We start from the raw sequence: 19,284 nt of genomic DNA, 5'->3' as shown, positions 1-19,284 counted from the left end.
GGTGGCGACGGGCCCGGCCGCTAGGCCTAACCCGACGACGAGTACGACCAAGATGGCGTCCGACATGGAAGTGGCCACGTCGATGGGAGACAACATAACGTCAGCGCCGAGCATCGGCAGTCTCGGCGCCCGTACGTCCATTGAAGTTCCCGGAGAGGACATTACACCGGAAGAAGCCGAAGGCTGGTCGGCCTCCGGCAAGCGCATCAAGCAGATCATGGCCGGCAAGGAAAACGGTGAGTCCGCCGCCACTACTCGCCAGTCTAGACCCAAGACTAGGGCCAGTTTTGCTAAGAGAGTTGCAGCCTCGGTAACGAAAGCGGCGATGATGCCGATAGACATGCCGAAGGAAGACACCAAGATAGTCATGAGACCACGGGGAGGTCTCAACGTAGCGAGAACTGAGGTTTCAATAATTATGTCGGCCGTCATGACGGCGGTTCGAATAACGAAGGAAGAAGCCAAAGCAGACACCATCTGCACGAACGCGCAGCCAAACATCATCGTGGTCAGCACCCCGGACGAGAGGCGTGCCACGCTGTACTCTAAGGTCAAAACCCTAAACGTAGGAGACAAGGCATCCGAAGTCAGCGCCTACCGAACGGCGCCGGAGGGCACGGTCAAGGGAGTCATCCGAGGCATAGCCGTACACGACACCCCGGAAGAGATAACCGAAAACATCGTGAACCCATGCAACCCCCTAGCGGTGGAGGCGCACAGAATCGGCAATACAACCACAATGATAGTACTCTTCGCTGGACAAAAAGTACCGAACTACGTCAAGTATGGCTCGATATTAGTCAGGTGCGGGCTTTACCGCAAGCACTTTGACGTGTGCAGGCAATGCGGCAGGATCATCCATAGAAGAGACGTACGCCCGAATCCCAATGCCAAAGTATGCTTCGGCTGCGGAATCGTGAACCCCAGCGAGGATCACAAACGCGAATGCAAGCCCAAGTGCAAGCTCTGCGGGGGACAGCATACAACGGGCGAGAGGGAATGCAAGAACAAGTACAAGATGCCGTATGTGGTCAAAAGACGGCAATGGGAACGCAAGATGGAAGCCATGCAGCAACAACTGGATCCGAAAAGCTTTCCGCCGCTGCGAGCGCCGTCTGCTGAGAGACCCCGCGGGGATTCGAGGCAGCGCGACAGCAGCCGCAAGAGGGACAACAGCAAGGGAGGCAGGAGCGCCAGCCGCCACAAACCGTCGCAGTCGGGGGAAAGAGTCACCTGGGCCGAAGCAGTCAAGGCTAACATGACAGAGAAAAGACAACCACCGGCGCAAAACGCCACGAAGAAGTTCCAAGAAGAGAATGGAATGGTAATAAAAGCCATAAGAGACGAGATCGAGAAGCTAAAGCAGAGAATCGCCGAGCAGGACGCAACCATCAAGGAAATCAACGCTAAGCTAACGACATTAATTGCGATGCAGCAACAGCAGCAGCTGCTGCCGAAGCCCGCACAAGAGAGGGAACAAGAAGAGATAACCGAGGACGAACTAGAGGTCGAGGTGGACCCGAGAGCCACGAAAACGGCGGGACCGGCTCCCAAGAGGAGAGCCATAGAGGTCGCCAAGGAACGAAAGACAATGGAGAGAATCGAAAAACAGGACGTCAGAATCGACCGTCTGGAGGCGACAAGCAAGGAAACCAACGAACGACTTACTGCGCTCGCGCAAACGGTTCAGCAGATGACAACGAATATACAGAACACGATCCAGAACATGATGGCGCAAATGCAAGCACAGCTGCAGACGCAGATACAGGCACAAATACAATGTATGGAAGCACAGATCACCGCCAAACTGCAGCAATCATGGACGGGACAGCAAGTACAGCAGCATCCACACCCCCAGTGAGAGACCTCTTGGTCTGGCACTGGAACTGCAACGGCTTTACCGGCAAGAGAGCAGTGCTGCAGCAACACTTGCAGCAACTAACGAGGAAACCAGACGTCATAATGATTCAAGAAACACACAGCGAAGAGACGCCGAAACTACCGGGCTACCGGTCGCACGACAGCCCGCCGAGCAAAAGGGACACATCCAAGGGCAAGGGCAGAGGGGTCTGCACCTTCGTTAGGAGAGGGATCACCTTCGTGGAACACGAAATGATCGGCAGAAGCGCCATCGAACACTGCACGGTGGAAGTAATCACGGGAAAGAAGAGGAGGGAGAGCACTTTCCTGGTGAACGTCTACAGCAACCCGTCCCACGGACAACAGAAATTCAAGGCACTGTTCCACAAGGCAGCTTCAGTCGCGGGAAGCAATACGCTCGTAGTGTGCGGAGACTTTAACGCACCGAGCCAAGACTGGGGCTACCACAGAACGACGGTCAAGGGGAGAGAGCTGATGCAAGACGCCACCGACGTCGGACTGAACCTAATCACGGATCCGCCCTTTCCCACCAGGATCGGCACATCTGTTCCGAGAGACACAACTCCGGACCTTACCTTCATCAAAACTGAAGGAGGATCAAGAGAAGCGAAACGGAGAAACACGGGCCAAGAGCTGGGCAGCGATCACTACATCGTAGAGGTCGTCATACTGCTCGAAGGCCAAGGCAACACCGGCATAAGAAAGCATCGCATTACGGACTGGGACGCCTTTCGAAAGGCGCTACCCGCGGTGCAAGAGGACATTACGGACATCGAGCAATGGGCGGCCAACGTCGTTGAGACGACGCAAGGAGCCACCAAAGAGCTAGAGACGGACGAACGGATAGACAAGATGGACAGTCGGCTGGCCCACCTGATAGAAGCCAAGCAGTCCATAAAGGCGAGGTGGCAGAAGCGACGAACCAACCGAAGTCTAAGGAAGAAGATCGCCGAGCTCAACAGGCAGATCGAGGTCCACTGCAGGGTGCTATACACCCAACAGTGGAAAGAGGCCTGCAACGAAGCCGACGGACAGATGCACAAGGGCAAGACGTGGAACATGCTGCGGCACCTCCTCGACGAAACCAAGACCAAGGGCCACCAACACAACAACCTGGCCAGGATCCTACACAAGGCAATCTGCGAACACGGGGAGGACGAGGTTAAGCGGCGCTTGGACGCCAAGTACCTGCCGACCACCCCCACGGAAAGACACCCGGATTACCAAGGCAAGGAGAACGAGACACTAGATCGCGACATCCAGACCTGGGAAGTAAGAGTTGCCCTGCAGGAACTCAATGGAAGGTCTGCCGCAGGTCCCGATCGAGTGACCAACAGAGCGCTCAAGAACCTCAACGAAGCGGCCATCGAAACGCTCACGAACTTCTACAATAAGTGCTGGCAAGAAGGAAGGCTACCCAAGCAATGGAAAGCAGCCAAGACGATCCTCATCCCCAAGCCTGGCAGGCCGCCCAACATAGAGAACCTCAGGCCGATCTCACTCACTTCGTGCGTGGGAAAGGTCCTCGAGCACGTTCTCATGAACAGGTGGCAGCGTTACCTGGAAGAATCGGAGCTTTACCCAAACTCCATCATCGGGTTTCGGAACAAACTCGGGACGCAAGACGCCATGATCTTACTGAAGAACGAGATCATCGACGATACGACGGGCACCAAGGACAACAGAGCCGTACTCGGGCTGGACTTGCAGAGCGCCTTTCATAAAGTGAGGCACTCGGCTATCCTGGCCCAAGTATCCAGGCTAAACATGGGCAGGAGGACATACCAGTACATCAAAGACTTCCTGACGGAACGAACCACCGAAATCTGTGCGGGAGACCTACAGCTCGAAGAGAAGAAGCTGGGCAGCGTCGGAACTCCGCAGGGGTCGGTGATCTCCCCGCTACTCTTCAACCTCGTGATGATCGGGGTAGCCACCCGGCTAGAAAGAGTAGCGGGAGTCCGGCACACCATCTACGCCGACGACGTGACGCTATGGGTACCGGGAGGAAGCGACGGACACATCGCGACAACGCTGCAAGAAGCGGTCAACGCCATCGAGGAGCAGCTGGACGGGTCTGGACTCGTTTGCTCCCCGGCCAAGTCAGAACTCCTGGTGATTCCCCCGAAAGGATCGTGCAGGAAAAGAAAGAATATGGAAGTCAAGTACGAGCGTCCCAAGATCACGGTCAAGACGGAGGGAGGACAGGTAATACCGGAGGTCGAGAAGATTCGGATACTCGGGCTGCTCGTCCAGCGAAACCGAGTCAACGGTGACACGGTCAACAAGCTCGCGGGAAAGGCGGCTGCGGCAATGAGACTCATCAAGAGGGTGTACAACAGAAAAGCGGGGATGAAGGAGGAGAGCCTGACTAGGCTCGTTCAATCCTTCGCAGTTAGCCACATAACGTACGTGGCCGCCTTCCACAACTGGAGGCCGAGTGAACTTAACAAGATAGACGCCACCATACGCAAGGCGTATAAGGCGGCACTCGGTCTCCTCGGGGGCATGAGCACCGAAAAATTCATGGCGCTGGGAGTCCAAAACACACTGGACGAAATAGCCGAAGCACAGAGAACGGCGCAACTCGAGCGTCTCTCCGAAACGAGAACCGGAAGACAGATACTGCGGGACCTTGGCCTCGAACCGAGGGAAGGCAAGCAGCAGAAAGACGTACCTATACCAGATAGCATCAACAGAAAGCTCAGGGTCTTCCCGATCCCGAAGAACGTGAACCCCGAGCACAACAGGGAGCGGAGGTTGGCGAGGGCCAGGGCTCTCGTGGACCTCCACGCCAGAGAAGAAGGCGCCGCCTACGTGGACGCGGCAGAGTATCAAGGGAGCACCGACGCATACGCGGCGGTGGTTGTCGGGGATCGACGGGTGCAACGAAGACCGCGGTGAGCGTCCGGACTCGAGAAGCGCACCGGGCGGAGGAGGTGGCCATCGCCTTGGCCGTTTCCGACCCCGGATGTACTACAGTGTTGTGTGACTCTAGAACGGCAGTGAAGAACTACGCCAAGGGTAGGGTATGTAGTGAGGCTGCGAGCATACTGCGCAAGGCCGAAGACATCGGACGCAACAGTCCTGTGGTGATCAAGTGGTTTCCGGCCCACATGGGCAGTGACGTGTCGGAACGCGGAAACGTGAACGACAACGAGACGGCCAACTCGGCCGCGCGAGGACTAACCAACCGCGCGGCTGAAAGCACGGCCGACTCGGAGTCCTGGTCGCGGCGCAGTGCCAAGGACAAGATGACCACCTTCAACGAAATAGTGAAATGGTACAGACTGAACAGACAGACTATGCCGCCACCTCACCCGGGGCTTACCCGGAAGGAGGCAGTGTTATATAGACAGTTACAGACGGGGTCCCTGCTCAACCCGGTGCTAGCTAAGCACGTGTGTCCGAGTGTGCACGCGAGCGACATATGCAGACTGTGCGCGAAGGAGAGAGCCACCGCGGCTCACATCCTTTGGGACTGTAGCGTAAATCCGCGCGAAGCCAGCGAGAAGACGACGATCCCGCCGCAGCTAGAGGCTGCAACGAGGAGCTGTGATCAAAAGACACAACTCAAGGCCGTCGAGCAGGTCTCGGCAGCTCTCGAGAGGCACCGACCGAGCGAAACCGAGGAGAGGGGGGCGGCACCCCCAGGAAGGGGGCGGCGGCCCTCTCGAACCCGCGGAAGTAGCGAGGGACGTAACAAGACCTCAAGGAGCACAACGCACGAGATTGACGTAGTGGCCGCGTCGCGGTAAAACTTGTCCTCCCTGCTTGGAGGGAGGCTAACCGACTCTGCAGGCTTTCTAAATAAAAGTTGTTCTCTCTCTCTCTCGCAGCACACCCGGACTGAATGTCGCCAAGAAGTCCTTCGTGCAACTTGGGCGCTGAGCAATGCCAAGTTCTCCTACAGCAGGTCTGGTTTGCGAAGACGGGGCTCTTCCGGAGTATTGGTGTAGGGCAGTCGTTTCTCACTTTGTTCCGTACCAAGGCAGGACGCCCACCCACGGAGCTGACCGATACCGACCAGTGGCACGTCAACACCCTACTGCTTGCGGCCCAGCAAGCAGTAGGATGACATTTTTCTATGAACCGATCTCACACGTTGAACTCAGAGCCGAACTGGTCGCCTTTCAGCAGAAGGGAAAAGCTAATAGGCTTGAGTATTTCACGGTGTGTGTTTTCAATATTATAAGCGTCCTAAACTACCATGTCCTTCCCGAATGTATTTCTAATAGTGTATTGGTACGTTTTGGGATAATCAACGATCAATAGCCAATTACGACCGTTTAAATTTTTCTCTTGCTGGTGGAGGAGAAGATAACGCTCAAACCACGTGATAACTTATCATATCATGTCTACTGCCATGTGGGGAGGGCCAGCGCAGCAGCAGCAGCCAGTGGACTACCGCACTAGGCGACCCACCCACATGTTCTGAGAACATTGAAGAAATAAAGATGTTTGTGATCAATCAATCAATCGCGCGATCACCGAACCCCTGACAGCGAGAGTCACTGAACCAACTGGCGACAACCCTGCAGAGTTGTGCACAAGTGTAGTAGAAGTTATGGGCTTCAAATGCCTAAATATTACACCAAACGATTATGTGCAACGATGGAAACTAAACATATTGACACCGTCCATTCATCGTCGTCGTTCTACTAGACCCACGAGAGCGCGGAATGCGCGCGCGAGCTGGCCTTAGGAAGAAGCCGAAGTGTCTGGCTGCGAATGCTCCGCTTTTGGGACTGCTACTGACGTCCGCTGCAGTCGCCTACTTTGAAGTGTCCAACCGAGCCGGACGTACTGTACCACCCGTGACATCTGGTGGAGGTGCTGGGTAACGCATTCCATGCCTCGGACTCCCCCAGCAAGCAGGGATTCAAGTCCTCGAGGGTCATCTGCCATCGAGGTGACGCCTGTACACCACGGTAGCCGCCGGCTCCAAGGCCTTCAACCCGAGTTTGGGCTTCTGGAGTCTCGCTCAACACAAGCGGTTCGTTCAGCGCCATCGTCGACGACCGTCCAGCCCGAAATAGGCATGCAGACGACGATTAGTTCACCTTCTGTTGTGCTGCAGCAGCCTCGGGAGCCACCGATCTTCCAAGGTTCTCCAGGCGAAGACCCGGAAGACTGGCTGGAGAAATTTGAACGCGTAGCCCGGTACAACAGATGGGCGGAAGACTCGAAGCTTCAACACGTGTTCTTTTCGCTGGAGGGCGCAGCTCGTACGTGGTTCGAGAACCGGGAGTCGTCCATAACGACATGGAACGCATTTAAAGACCAGTTCCTGAAGGATTTCACTACGGTGATTCGAAGAGAACGGGCCGATCTGCTCCTTCAGTCCCGAACCCAGTTACCAAATGAAAGCATACTGGTATACTTCGAAGAGATGGCAAAGTTATTTCGTCGAGCTGACCCGGACATGACAGAGCAGAAGAAACTCCGGTACCTTATGCGAGGTGTCAAGGAGCAAATCTTTGCCGGACTGGTTCGCAATCCACCGAGCACGGTCGCAGAGTTTCTGTCGGAGGCAACCACCATGGAAAAGACACTCGATATGCGGTTGCGGCAATACGAGCGTCAGCCTTTGGCCATGACTGCGGTAGCCACGGACATCAGTAACACCCACATGCTTCGCGAAACCGTACGAGCTATCGTTCGCGAGGAGCTCCAGAAGCTGTTCCCGGCTACGCCGCCTGCGCCAACGGTTTCTGCTCTATCCGAGGTTATTCGGGAAGAGGTGCAGCAGGCGCTTACAACACCAGCTCCCTTCCAGCCGTCCACAGCCCCACCGCGAATGACATACGCCGCTGTTGCTCGTCGCGCACAACTGCCGCCGAGTCGTCTTCAGGAAACCCCGGCCTCTTTTCGGCCGCCACCACCCTCTCGTCCTGCTCCATCGTATCCCCGTAAAAGTGACATCTGGCGCACTCCCAACTACCGTCCTCTCTGCTATCACTGCGGTGAGCCGGGTCACCTGTACCGCAACTGCCGGTATCGTCAGATGGGCCTGCCGGGGTTCCCTGCAGATGCACCACGTCCGCAGCCTGGGCAGCGACCCAGAGAAATCAACGATTATCTGGCCGAATCTGCCGGCGGGAGACGCAGGTCGCCATCTCCACGTCGTCGGTCTTACGGTGACTTTCCTCGGGGAAGGTCGCCAAGCCCCCGCCAGGAAAACTAAAAGCAGCAACCTTTGAGGGGGAGGTTGCTCACCGACGAAATGTAACAGACCCTCCTACGCCGCAACTAGGTGGCCACCCGATGCCACGACCGAATGCCGTCCAACACCGTGAACCGCCGACTCTACGTGAATGCCACCTGACGTATCGAAATGAACCCGCACCGCACCGCAGCCGTGACCGAACACCGCGCCGTACCTCTCACACGACGTCTTCAACAGCAAACCTGAGCATTTCCCTCGACGGAACAGACGTCGCTGCACTCGTCGACACAGGGGCGGATTACTCTATCCTCAGTGGAACTTTCGCCGCCACTCTGAAAAAGGCCACCACTCCGTGGATGGGCCCACAGATTCGTACAGCCGGGGGTCACTTAGTTACACCGACCGGGACTTGCACATCAAGAGTAGCAGTTCAAGGCGCAACCTACCTGGCAACGTTCGTTATACTTGAACATTGTTCACGTGACGTCATTCTCGGGATGGATTTCTTGACCGAGAATGGAGCGGTCATCGACCTCCAGTCAAAGGCCGTGTGTTTCTCCACAGAGAATGCAATACACAGAGATCCAGACCATCCGACCGCACTTTGCATCCTGGATGACCACGTCACCATCCCACCTCGTTCGAGTATTATGGTTTCTGTCGGCGCCAAGACTGTGCGGAATTTCGAAGGCGTCGCGGAAGGCAACCAGATCTTGCTTTTTGCCAGGAGCCTTGCTGTCGCCAGAGGAGTCGTTAATCTCGTCGACGGAGAAACAGAAGTGCTGATAACCAATTTCGGTGGTGCACACCAACATCTGAACGTGGGAACCGTTGTGGCTCACGTTGATGCCATCGCCCATGTCAGCAGCACACCCAGTATTTCCACAATGTCGTTGTTGCAACAGCAGAGCCCAGTTACTGGTTTCACGTTCGACGTCAATCCAGCACTCTCCCCGACTCAGCAACAACAAGTTACAGATCTTCTTCTGCGCTACGGCGACACCTTCTCGGTATCATCGCGTGTTGGACGAACTCACCTAACGAAGCATCGCATTATTACGGACGATAACGTGCACCCTCTCCGACAGTCCCCCTACCGAGTGTCTCCCGCTGAACGCGACGCTATTGGCCGCCAAGTGAAAGAAATGCTCCGCGACGACGTAATTCGTCCTTCCCGGAGTCCCTGGGCAGCGCCAGTCGTCCTTGTGAAGAAGAAAGACGGAACATTGCGGTTCTGTGTAGACTACCGTCGCTTAAACAAAATCACCAAAAAGGATGTCTATCCTCTCCCCCGGATCGACGACGCTCTGGATCGCCTTTGTAGCGCGAAATACTTTTCTTCGATGGACCTCAAGTCAGGTTACTGGCAAATTGAGGTCGATGAGCGGGACCGTGAAAAAACAGCTTTTATTACTCCAGATGGCCTGTACGAATTTACGGCCATGCCCTTTGGACTGTGCTCTGCACCGGCAACTTTCCAACGCCTTATGGATACCGTCCTTGCCGATTTAAAATGGCAGACGTGTCTCGTCTATCTGGCCGATGTTGTCGTCTTCGCCCCGACTTTCCAGGAGCATCTTCACCGCCTCGAATTGGTCCTACAAGCAATAAGGTCTTCTGGACTCACGCTCAAAAATGAGAAATGCCACTTTGCATATACAGAGCTGAAGTTCTTAGGGCACGTTGTGAATCAAGCCGGTGTTCAGCCTGATCCTGAAAAAACAACAGCTATTGCCCATTTTCCGCCGCCGCAAGACCTGAAAGCTGTCCGCCGTTTTCTTGGATTGTGCGCGTATTACCGTCGCTTCGTGAAAGATTTTGCTCGCATTGCCGAGCCGCTGACGCGCCTAACACGGTCTGACACACCTTTCAGATGGGAAGCAGCGCAAGAAAATGCATTCCGCAGCCTTCAAAGCCTCCTGCAGGCGCCTCCCGTTCTGGCTCACTTCGACGTCAACGCCGACACGGAGCTCCATACTGATGCCAGCAACATCGGCGTAGGTGCTGTCCTGGTCCAAATCCAAGCGGGTCAAGAACAGGTCATCGCTTACGCAAGTCGATGTTTGTCACCAGCCGAATCAAACTATTCCGCTACCGAGAAAGAATGCCTTGCCATTGTATGGGCCACTTCGAAATTCCGACCGTACCTTTACGGCAAAAATTTTAAGGTGGTGACCGATCATCATGCCTTATGCTGGCTCGCAAGCCTTAAAGACCCGTCCGCTCGCCTCGTCCGATGGAGTCCGCGGCTCCAGGAATACGACATGACTGTCGTGTACAAATCCGGGCGCAAGCACTCTGACGCCGATTGTCTGTCCCGCGCCCCAGTAGATCCTTCTACCGACGCCTGTAATGATGATGACATCTTACTGAGTGCTCTCAGCGCCTCCTGCCTCGCTGACCAACAATGCGCCGACCTCGAACTTCGAGATGTAATGGAATTTCTCAACGGCAGCAACACGACCGCACCACGCGCTTTCAGGCGCGTGTTGCCATCTTTATGCATCCGCAATGGTCTTCTGGTCAAGAAAAATTTCGCTCCAAACAATACGCAATACCTAATCGTCGTACCGGCTAGCCTGCGCAATGAAATCCTCCAGGCCTCCCATGACGAACCCACTTCTGGACATTTGGGCATAGCCCGTACGCTAGCCCGAATCCAAGGGAATTACTACTGGCCTCGCCTCCGTGCTGATGTCACTCACTACGTCAGAACGTGCCGAGCCTGTCAGCGTCGCAAGGTACCGTCAACCAAACAAGCTGGGTTCTTGATGCCCATTAGACCACCTACAAGGCCCTTCCAACAAATAGGAATGGACATGCTGGGTCCGTTCCCACGTTCGAACTCTGGCAACAAATGGATAATTGTCGCGACGGACTACCTTACCCGCTATGCAGAAACGTCAGCTCTACCCAGCGGCACCGCTTTAGAAGTCGCCAAGTTCTTCGTGCATCAGATCGTACTCCGCCATGGGGCACCTGAAGTGCTGATCACTGACAGAGGCCCTGCGTTCATGGCTGAGCTGCTGCAGGAGATCTTGGTTTACAGTCATACCGACCACCGCCGAACAACGTCGTACCACCCTCAAACGAACGGGTTGACTTAAAGACTGACATGATTTCTGACATGATTTCCATGTACGTCGATATTGAACACAAAACGTGGGACGAAGTGCTTCCTTATGTCACCTTCGCCTACAATACGGCCATGCAAGAAACAACGAAGATGTCCCCATTCCACCTCGTCTACGGTCGGGCAGTGACGACGATGCTCGACGCAATGTTACCACATCTGGACGACTCTAGCCTTCACACTGATACCTACACGTTCCTGGAACGCGCCGAAGCTGCTCGCCAACTGGCCAAAGTTCGAATTCAGGACAAACAACTTCGAGATGCAGATCGCTACAATCGGCGCCGTCATGACGTCCATTATGCGCCCGGCGACCGTGTGTGGGTGTGGTTCCCCATTCGGCGACGAGGACTGAGCGAAAAACTCCTCCATCGCTACTTCGGACCATACCGCGTGGTCAGGTCATTGGGCGACCTCAACTACGAGGTCATTCCCGATGGATTTCGGAAGTCCCGACGGTCTCCGTGCCCTGAAGTGGTTCACGTGGTCCGCCTGAAGCCTTATCACGAGCGGTAGCCTCGCCCACTAGTCCCGTTCATTCCTTCCGACCTCTCCACTCACTCCCAGCATCGGGACGATGCTTCTTTTTGCCGGGGAGTAATGACACCGTCCATTCATCGTCGTCGTTCTACTAGACCCACGAGAGCGCGGAATGAGCGCGCGAGCTGGCCTTAGGAAGAAGCCGAAGTGTCTGGCTGCGAATGCTCCGCTTTTGGGACCGCTACTGACGTCCGCTGCAGTCGCCTACTTTGAAGTGTCCAACCGAGCCGGACGTACTGTACCACCCGTGACAATATTTTATTAATTCCAAATTTGCAGCTGCATAAATATTTTATAACAAAATTTAACATTTGTTTCAAAATTTAGACTGTTGCCAGACTTACGTGAATAACCTTGGTGGCCAGATTTCTGAACGAAAACTATCACTTCCCACTTTTACTAAAAATGCTCAGTGGCAACATATTATTTGCTGACACAAAAACAGCCTCATTTCCGCAGCAATCAAAACAGCGTAAGTTCCAATCTTACAACAAAGACATTGTTGTTGAGCTTTCAGATTTTTTATGCAGTGTGGCCAGACGTTTGTGCTCATAATGGCACCTATTCCTATTCGCAGATATGTTCTGTTTTATAAATTCAAAATTTGTAGCTGCGTAATTATTTTATAACAATATTTAACATTTGTTTCAAATTTTTTACTTTGTTGCCAGACTTACGTGAATAACCTTGGTGGCCAGATTTCTGAACCAAACTATCACTTCCCGCTTGTACTAAAAATGCTTAGTGGGAACATATTATTTGCTGACGCAAAAACAGCCTCATTTCCGCACCAATCAAAACAGCGTAAGTTCCAATCTTACAACAAAGACATTGTTGTTGAGCTTTCAGATTTTTTATGCCGTGTGGTCAGACGTTTGTGCTCATAATGGCAAATATTTCTATTCGCGGATATGTTCTGTGTTTTATAAATTCAAAATTTGTAGCTGCCTAAGTATTTTATAACAATATTTAACATTTGTTTCAAAGTTTTTACTTTGTTGCCAGACTTACGTGAATAACCTTGGTGGCCAGATTTCTGAACGAAAACTATCACTTGCCGCTTGTACTAAAAATGCTTAGTGGGAACTTATTATTTGCTGAGACAAAAGGAACCTCATTTCTGCAGCAAGTAAAACAGTGTGAGCTCCAAGCTTACAACAAAGACATTGTTGTTGAGCTTTCAAATTTTTGATTCATTGTGGCCAGACGTTTGTGCTCATCATGGTAACTATGCATTTCTTATCGCAGATATGTTTCGCGTTAGAGTAAAAAGTATTATTTTATTTTTTCTGTTGTGAGGTAGCAATAATTTATGCAACATCTAGTCTAAATCTTAGTGAGTCGTCTGCATCAACGATGTTACAGCGGCGCCTCGCATCGAGCGCCCGTACCCGCGGTCCGACGCGGCATTTCGCCCTGCAGAGGAGCTGCCCAGCCCATATGACGTTTGCATGCGCCCAATCCACCGCTGCAGCTTTCAGTAAGGAGTCCTGGGTGGTATCGCCACGCAGCCATAGGACCTGGAAGAGCATAAGACCGTCGTAAGACTAGCCTTCGAAGCCGCCAGGTCCCGAGGCATCTCGGCCGGTTGACAAGGACGCGGGGGGGAGGGTGGGGGGGGCAAGTCCGCCCTCCTGCCACTTATCTGAACTAAATAAAGTTTGTCTCTGCTAGCTCTGCGCGTAGCCCGTTCCAAGTGTTGTTAGCCCTCTTTTACCAACTAGCAGAGTGTTCATGTTTCTTTAATTTTGCTGCGCTGCCTTACGGCCACAGAAAATTGAATATTTTCTCTGGCCAAGTCGGTCCGCGTTTTGAGGCCAAGACAGAGGCGGGCGGGGAGCACATAGATCAGAACCCCAGAAGCGTGCACGGCGGTGTCCGATTTGCCAGTCGCGGGTGTACTTCCGGGCGACGCGTAAAATTTTCTGTGTATGCAGGACCGAGCAAGCGACACGGGCGAAACACTTCACGTGACGGTGCTGCTCTAACAGCGCCCTACGAGGTCCACAAACAGTGCTAATTATTTACTGTCCAAAGTTTCTGCTATGCAGCGCGCGGGGCTGGAGGGAAGCGGCGGAGTGCTTGCCCTTTGCAAAAAAATACATATGAAAACAAAATGCATATGAAGGCAAAAAGAAATGAGCGCGCGCTGACACGCCGATTAACGGGGAGGACTCTGCGTAGACCTTCGTCAGTGCTGCTGTTTCCAAAGCCATAAAGGCGATCTAGTCGAGCCGACCACCCACTGAAAACTCGTCGCAGTGAAATTATTCACTCCATTTTCCCAGTCGCCTGTCCCGGCGGCCGCCGGCGCACTAGCTCAACGCCGAGTTACCATGGAAAAAGGACATTTTCCTTCCTCCATGATGCGCCGCGAGCTGTGGGGGCGAGATGTAGTGCGGAAAACCGCATGGCGCTCGCGAGCTGTGGCCGCCGTGCTTTCCAAAAGTCGGTGCTAGTTGCTCGCAGCCGAAAGGCGTCGTCGCGCACGCGGAGGCGCAGAAAAAATGAGCGGCAGCACACCCGGACTGGATGTCGCCAAGATGTCCTTCGTGCAACTTGGGCGCTGATTAACTCCAAGTTCTACCACAGCAGCTCTGGTTTGCGAAGACGGGGCTCTTCCGGAGTATTGGTGTAGGGCAGTCGTTTCTCACTTTGTTCCGTACCAAGGCAGGACGCCCACCCACAGAGCTGACCGATACCGACCAGTGGCACGTCAACATCCTACCGCTTGCGGCCCAGCAAGGAGTAGGATGACATTTTTCTAGTGAACGGATCTCACACGTTGAACTCAGAGCCGAACTGGTCGCCTTTCAGCAGAAGGGAAAAGCTAATAGGCTTGAGTATTTCACGGTGTGTGTTTTGAATATTATAAGCGTCCTAAACTACTATGTCCTTCCCGAATGTATTTCTAATAGTGTATAGGCACGTTTTGGGATAATCAACGATCAATAGCCAATTACGACCGCTTAAATTTTTCTCTTGCTGGTGGAGCAGAAGATAACGCTCAAACCACGAGATAACTTATCATATCATGTCTACTGTCATGTGGGGAGGGCCAGCGCAGCAGCAGCAGCCAGTGGACTACCGCACTAGGCGGCCCACCCACATGTTCTGAAAACATTGAAGAAATAAAGATGTTTGTAATCAATCAATCAATCGCGCGATCACCGAACCCCTGACAGCGAGAGTCACTGAACCAACTGGCGACAACCCTGCAGAGTTGTGCACAAGTGTAGTAGAAGTTATGGGCTTCAAATGCCTAAAAATTACACCAAACGATTATGTGCAACGATGGAAACTAAACAAATTTTATTAATTCCAAATTTGCAGCTGCATAAATATTTTATAACAAAATTTAACATTTGTTTCAAAATTTAGACTGTTGCCAGACTTACGTGAATAACCTTGGTGGCCAGATTTCTGAACGAAAACTATCACTTTCCACTTTTACTAAAAATGCTCAGTGGCAACATATTATTTGCTGCCACAAAAACAGCCTCATTTTAGCAGCAATCAAAACAGCGTAAGTTCCAATCTTACAACAAAGACATTGTTGTTGAGCTTTCAGATTTTTTATGCAGTGTGGCCAGACGTTTGTGCTCATAATGGAAACTATTTCTATTCTCGGATATGTTCTTTGTTTTATAAATTCAAAATTTGTAGCTGCATAAATATTTTATAACAATATATAACATTTGTTTCAAATTTTTTACTTGGTTGCCAGACTTACGTGAATAACCTTGGTGGCCAGATTTCTGAACCAAACTATCACTTCCCGCTTGTACTAAAAATGCTTAGTGGGAACATATTATTTGCTGACACAAAAACAGCCTCATTTCCGCAGCAATCAAAACAGCGTAAAATCCAATCTTACAACAAAGACATTGTTGTTGAGCTTTCAGATTTTTTATGTTGTTGGCCAGTCGTTTGTGCTCATAATGGCAACTATTTCTATTCGCGGATATGTTCTGTGTTTTATAAATTCAAAATTTGTAGCTGTCTAAGTATTTTATAACGATATTTAACATTTGTTTCAAATTTTTTACTTTGTTGCCAGACTTACGTGAATAACCTTGGTCGCCAGTTTTCTGAACGAAAACTATCACTTCCCGCTTGTACTAAAAATGCTTAGTGGGAACTTATTATTTGCTGAGACAAAAGGAACCTCATTTCCGCAGCAAGTCAAACAGTGTGAGCTCCAAGCTTACAACAAAGGCATTGTTGTTGAGCTTTCAAATTTTTGATGCATTGTGGCCAGACGTTTGTGCTCATCATGGCAACTATGCATTTCTTATCGCAGATATATTTCGCGTTAGAGTAAAAAGTATTATTTTATTTTTTCTGTTGTGAGGTAGCAATAATTTACGCAACATCTAGTCTAAATCTCAGTGACTCGTCTGCATCAACGATGTTACAGCGGCGCCTCGCATCGAGCGCCCGTACCCGCGGTCCGACGCGGCATTTCGCCCTGCAGAGGAGCTGCCCAGCCCATATGACGTTTGCATGCGCCCAATCCACCGCTGCAGCTGTCAGTAAGGAGTCCTGGGTGGTATCGCCACGCATCCATAGGACCTGGAAGAGCATAAGACCGTCGTAAGACTAGCCTTCGAAGCCGCCAGGTCCCGAGGGATCTCGGCCGGTTGACAAGGACGCGGGGGGGAGGGTGGGGGGCAAGTCCGCCCTCCTGCCACTTATCTGAACTAAATAAAGTTTGTCCGTGCTAGCTCTGCGCGTAGCCCGTTCCAAGTGTTGTTAGCCCTCTTTTACCAACTAGCAGAGTGTTCATTTTTCTTTAATTTTGCTGCGCTGCCTTACGGCCACAGCAAATTGAATATGTTCTCTGGCCAAGTCGGTCCTCGTTTTGAGGCCAAGGCAGAGGCGGGCGGGGAGCACATAGATCAGAACCCCAGAAGCGTGCACGGCGGAGTCCGATTTGCCAGTCGCGGGTGTACTTCCGGGCGACGCGTAAAATTTTCTGTGTATGCAGGACCAAGCAATCGACACGGGCGAAACACTTCACGCAACGGTGCTGCTCTAACAGCGCCCTACGAGGTCCACAAACAGTGCTAATTATTTACTGTCCAAAGTTTCTGCTATGCAGCGCGCGGGGCTGGAGGGAAGCGGCGGAGTGCTTGCCATTTGCAAAAAAATACATATGAAAACAAAATGCATATGAAGGCAAAAAGAAATGAGTGCGCGCTGACACGCCGATTAACGGGGAGGACTCTGCGTAGACCTTCGTCAGTGCTGCTGTTTCCAAAGCCATTAAGGCGATCTAGTCGAGCCGACCACCCACTGAAAACTCGTCGCAGTGAAATTATTCACTCCATTCTCCCAGTCGCCTGCCCCGGCGGCGCCGGCGCACTAGCTCAACGCCGAGTTACCATAGAAAAAGGACATTTTCCTTCATCCATGATGCGCCGCGGGCTGTGCGGGCGAGATGTAGTGCGGAAAACCGCATAGCGCTCGCTAGCTGTGGCCGGGGTGCTTTCCAAAAGTCGGTGCTAGTTGCTCGCAGCCGAAAGGCGTCGTCGCGCACGCGGAGGCGCAGAAAAAATGAGCGGCAGCACACCCGGACTGGATGTCGCCAAGAAGTCCTTCGTGCAACTTGGGCGCTGAGCAACTCCAAGTTCTCCTACAGCAGGTCTGGTTTGCGAAGACGGGGCTCTTCCGGAGTATTGGTGTAGGGCAGTCGTTTCTCACTTTGTTCCGTACCAAGGCAGGACGCCCACCCACAGAGCTGACCGATACCGACCAGTGGCACGTCAACATCCTACCTCTTGCGGCCCAGCAAGGAGTAGGATGACATTTTTCTAGTGAACAGATCTCACACGTTGAACTCAGAGCCGAACTGGTCGCCTTTCAGCAGAAGGGAAAAGCTAATAGGCTTGAGTATTTCACGGTGTGTGTTTTGAATATTATAAGCGTCCTAAACTACCATGTCCTTCCCGAATGTATTTCCAATAGTGTATAGGTACGTTTTGGGATAATCAACGATCAATATAGCCAATTACGACCGGTTAAATTTTACTCTTGCTGGTGGAGCAGAAGATAACGCTCAAACCGCGTGATAACTTATCATGTCATGTCTACTGTCATGTGGGGAGGGCCAGCGCAGTAGCAGCAGCCAGTGGACTACCGCACTAGGCGGCCCACCCACATGTTCTGAGAACATTTAAGAAATAAAGATGTTTGTAATGAATCAATCAATCGCGCGATCACCGAACCCCTGACAGCGAGAGTCACTGAACCAACTGGCGACAACCCTGCAGAGTTGTGCACAAGTGTAGTAGAAGTTATGGGCTTCAAATGCCTAAAAATTACTCCAAACTATTATGTGCAACGATGCAAACTAAACAAATTTTATTAATTCCAAATTTGCAGCTGCATGAATATTTTATAACAAAATTTAACATTTGTTTCAAAATTTAGACTGTTGCCAGACTTTCGTGAATAACCTTGGTGGTCAGATTTCTGAACGAAAACTATCACTTCCGACTTTTACTAAAAATGCTCAGTGGCAACATATTATTTGCTGACACAAAAACAGCCTCATTTCCGCAGCAATCAAAACAGCGTAAGTTCCAATCTTACAACAAAGGCATTGTTGTTGAGCTTTCAGATTTTTTATGCAGTATGGCCAGACGTTTGTGCTCATAATGGCAGCTATTTCTATTCGCGGATATGTTCTGTGTTTTATAAATTCAAAATTTGTAGCTGCATAATTATTTTATAACAATATTTAACATTTTTTTCAAATTTTTTACTTTGTTGCCAGACTTACGTGAATAACCTTGGTGGCCAGATTTCTGAACCAAACTATCACCTCCTGCTTGTACTAAAAATGCTTAGTGGGAACTTATTATTTGCTGAAACAAAAGGAACCTCATTTCTGCAGCAAGGAAAACAGTGTGAGTTCCAAGCTTACAACAAAGACATTGTTGTTGAGCTTTAAAATTTTTGATGCATTGTGGCCAGACGTTTGTGCTCATCATGGCAACTATGCATTTCTTATCGCAGATATGTTTCGCGTTAGAGTAAAAAGTATTATTTTATTTTTTTCTGTTGTGAGGTAGCAATAATTTATGCAACATCTAGTCTCAATCTTAGTGAGTCGTCTGCATCAACGATGTTACAGCGGCGCCTCGAATCGAGCGCCCGTACCCGCGGTCCGACGCGGCATTTCGCCGTGCAGAGGAGCTGCCCAGCCCATATGACGTTTGCATGCGCCCAATCCACCGCTGCAGCTGTCAGTAAGGAGTCCTGGATGGTATCGCCACGCAGCCATAGGACCTGGAAGAGCATAAGACCGTCGTAAGACAAGCCTTCGAAGCCGCCAGGTCCCGAGGGATCTCGGCCGGTTAACAAGGACGCGGGGGGGAGGGTGGGGGGCAAGTCCGCCCTCATGCCACTTATCTGAACTAAATAAAGTTTGTCTGTGCTAGCTCTGCGCGTAGCCCGTTCCAAGTGTTGTTAGCCCTCTATTACCAACTAGCAGAGTGTTCATTTTTCTTTAATTTTGCTGCGCTGCCTTACGGCCACAGCAAATTGAATATTT

General features: G+C 51.8%; 2 protein-coding genes and 1 pseudogene across 2 annotated transcripts; all 3 read left to right on the top strand.

The window, feature by feature from the left end:
• The first annotated feature begins 217 nt into the window (after positions 1-217).
• LOC149357591 (uncharacterized) lies at positions 218-1,361 on the top strand. The gene is made up of 2 exons (XM_089576627.1): positions 218-1,113; positions 1,358-1,361. Exons 1-2 carry the CDS (start codon positions 218-220, stop codon positions 1,359-1,361), a joined length of 900 nt encoding a protein of 299 aa, XP_089432753.1.
• Positions 1,362-2,208: 847 nt separating this feature from the next.
• Positions 2,209-5,572, top strand: LOC149357590 (uncharacterized; annotated as a pseudogene).
• A 1,123-nt stretch (positions 5,573-6,695) lies between these two features.
• On the top strand, positions 6,696-8,068 carry LOC149357589 (uncharacterized). Its single transcript, XM_089576626.1, has one exon. It carries the CDS (start codon positions 6,734-6,736, stop codon positions 8,066-8,068), a length of 1,335 nt encoding a protein of 444 aa, XP_089432752.1. The 5' UTR covers positions 6,696-6,733.
• Positions 8,069-19,284: the final 11,216 nt, after the last annotated feature.

This window comes from Amblyomma mixtum, chromosome 3 (genome assembly GCF_055824585.1).
Source record: "Amblyomma mixtum isolate Tamu chromosome 3, ASM5582458v1, whole genome shotgun sequence".
NCBI lineage: Eukaryota > Metazoa > Arthropoda > Arachnida > Ixodida > Ixodidae > Amblyomma > Amblyomma mixtum.
This window is presented reverse-complemented; position numbering and strand designations above follow the sequence as displayed.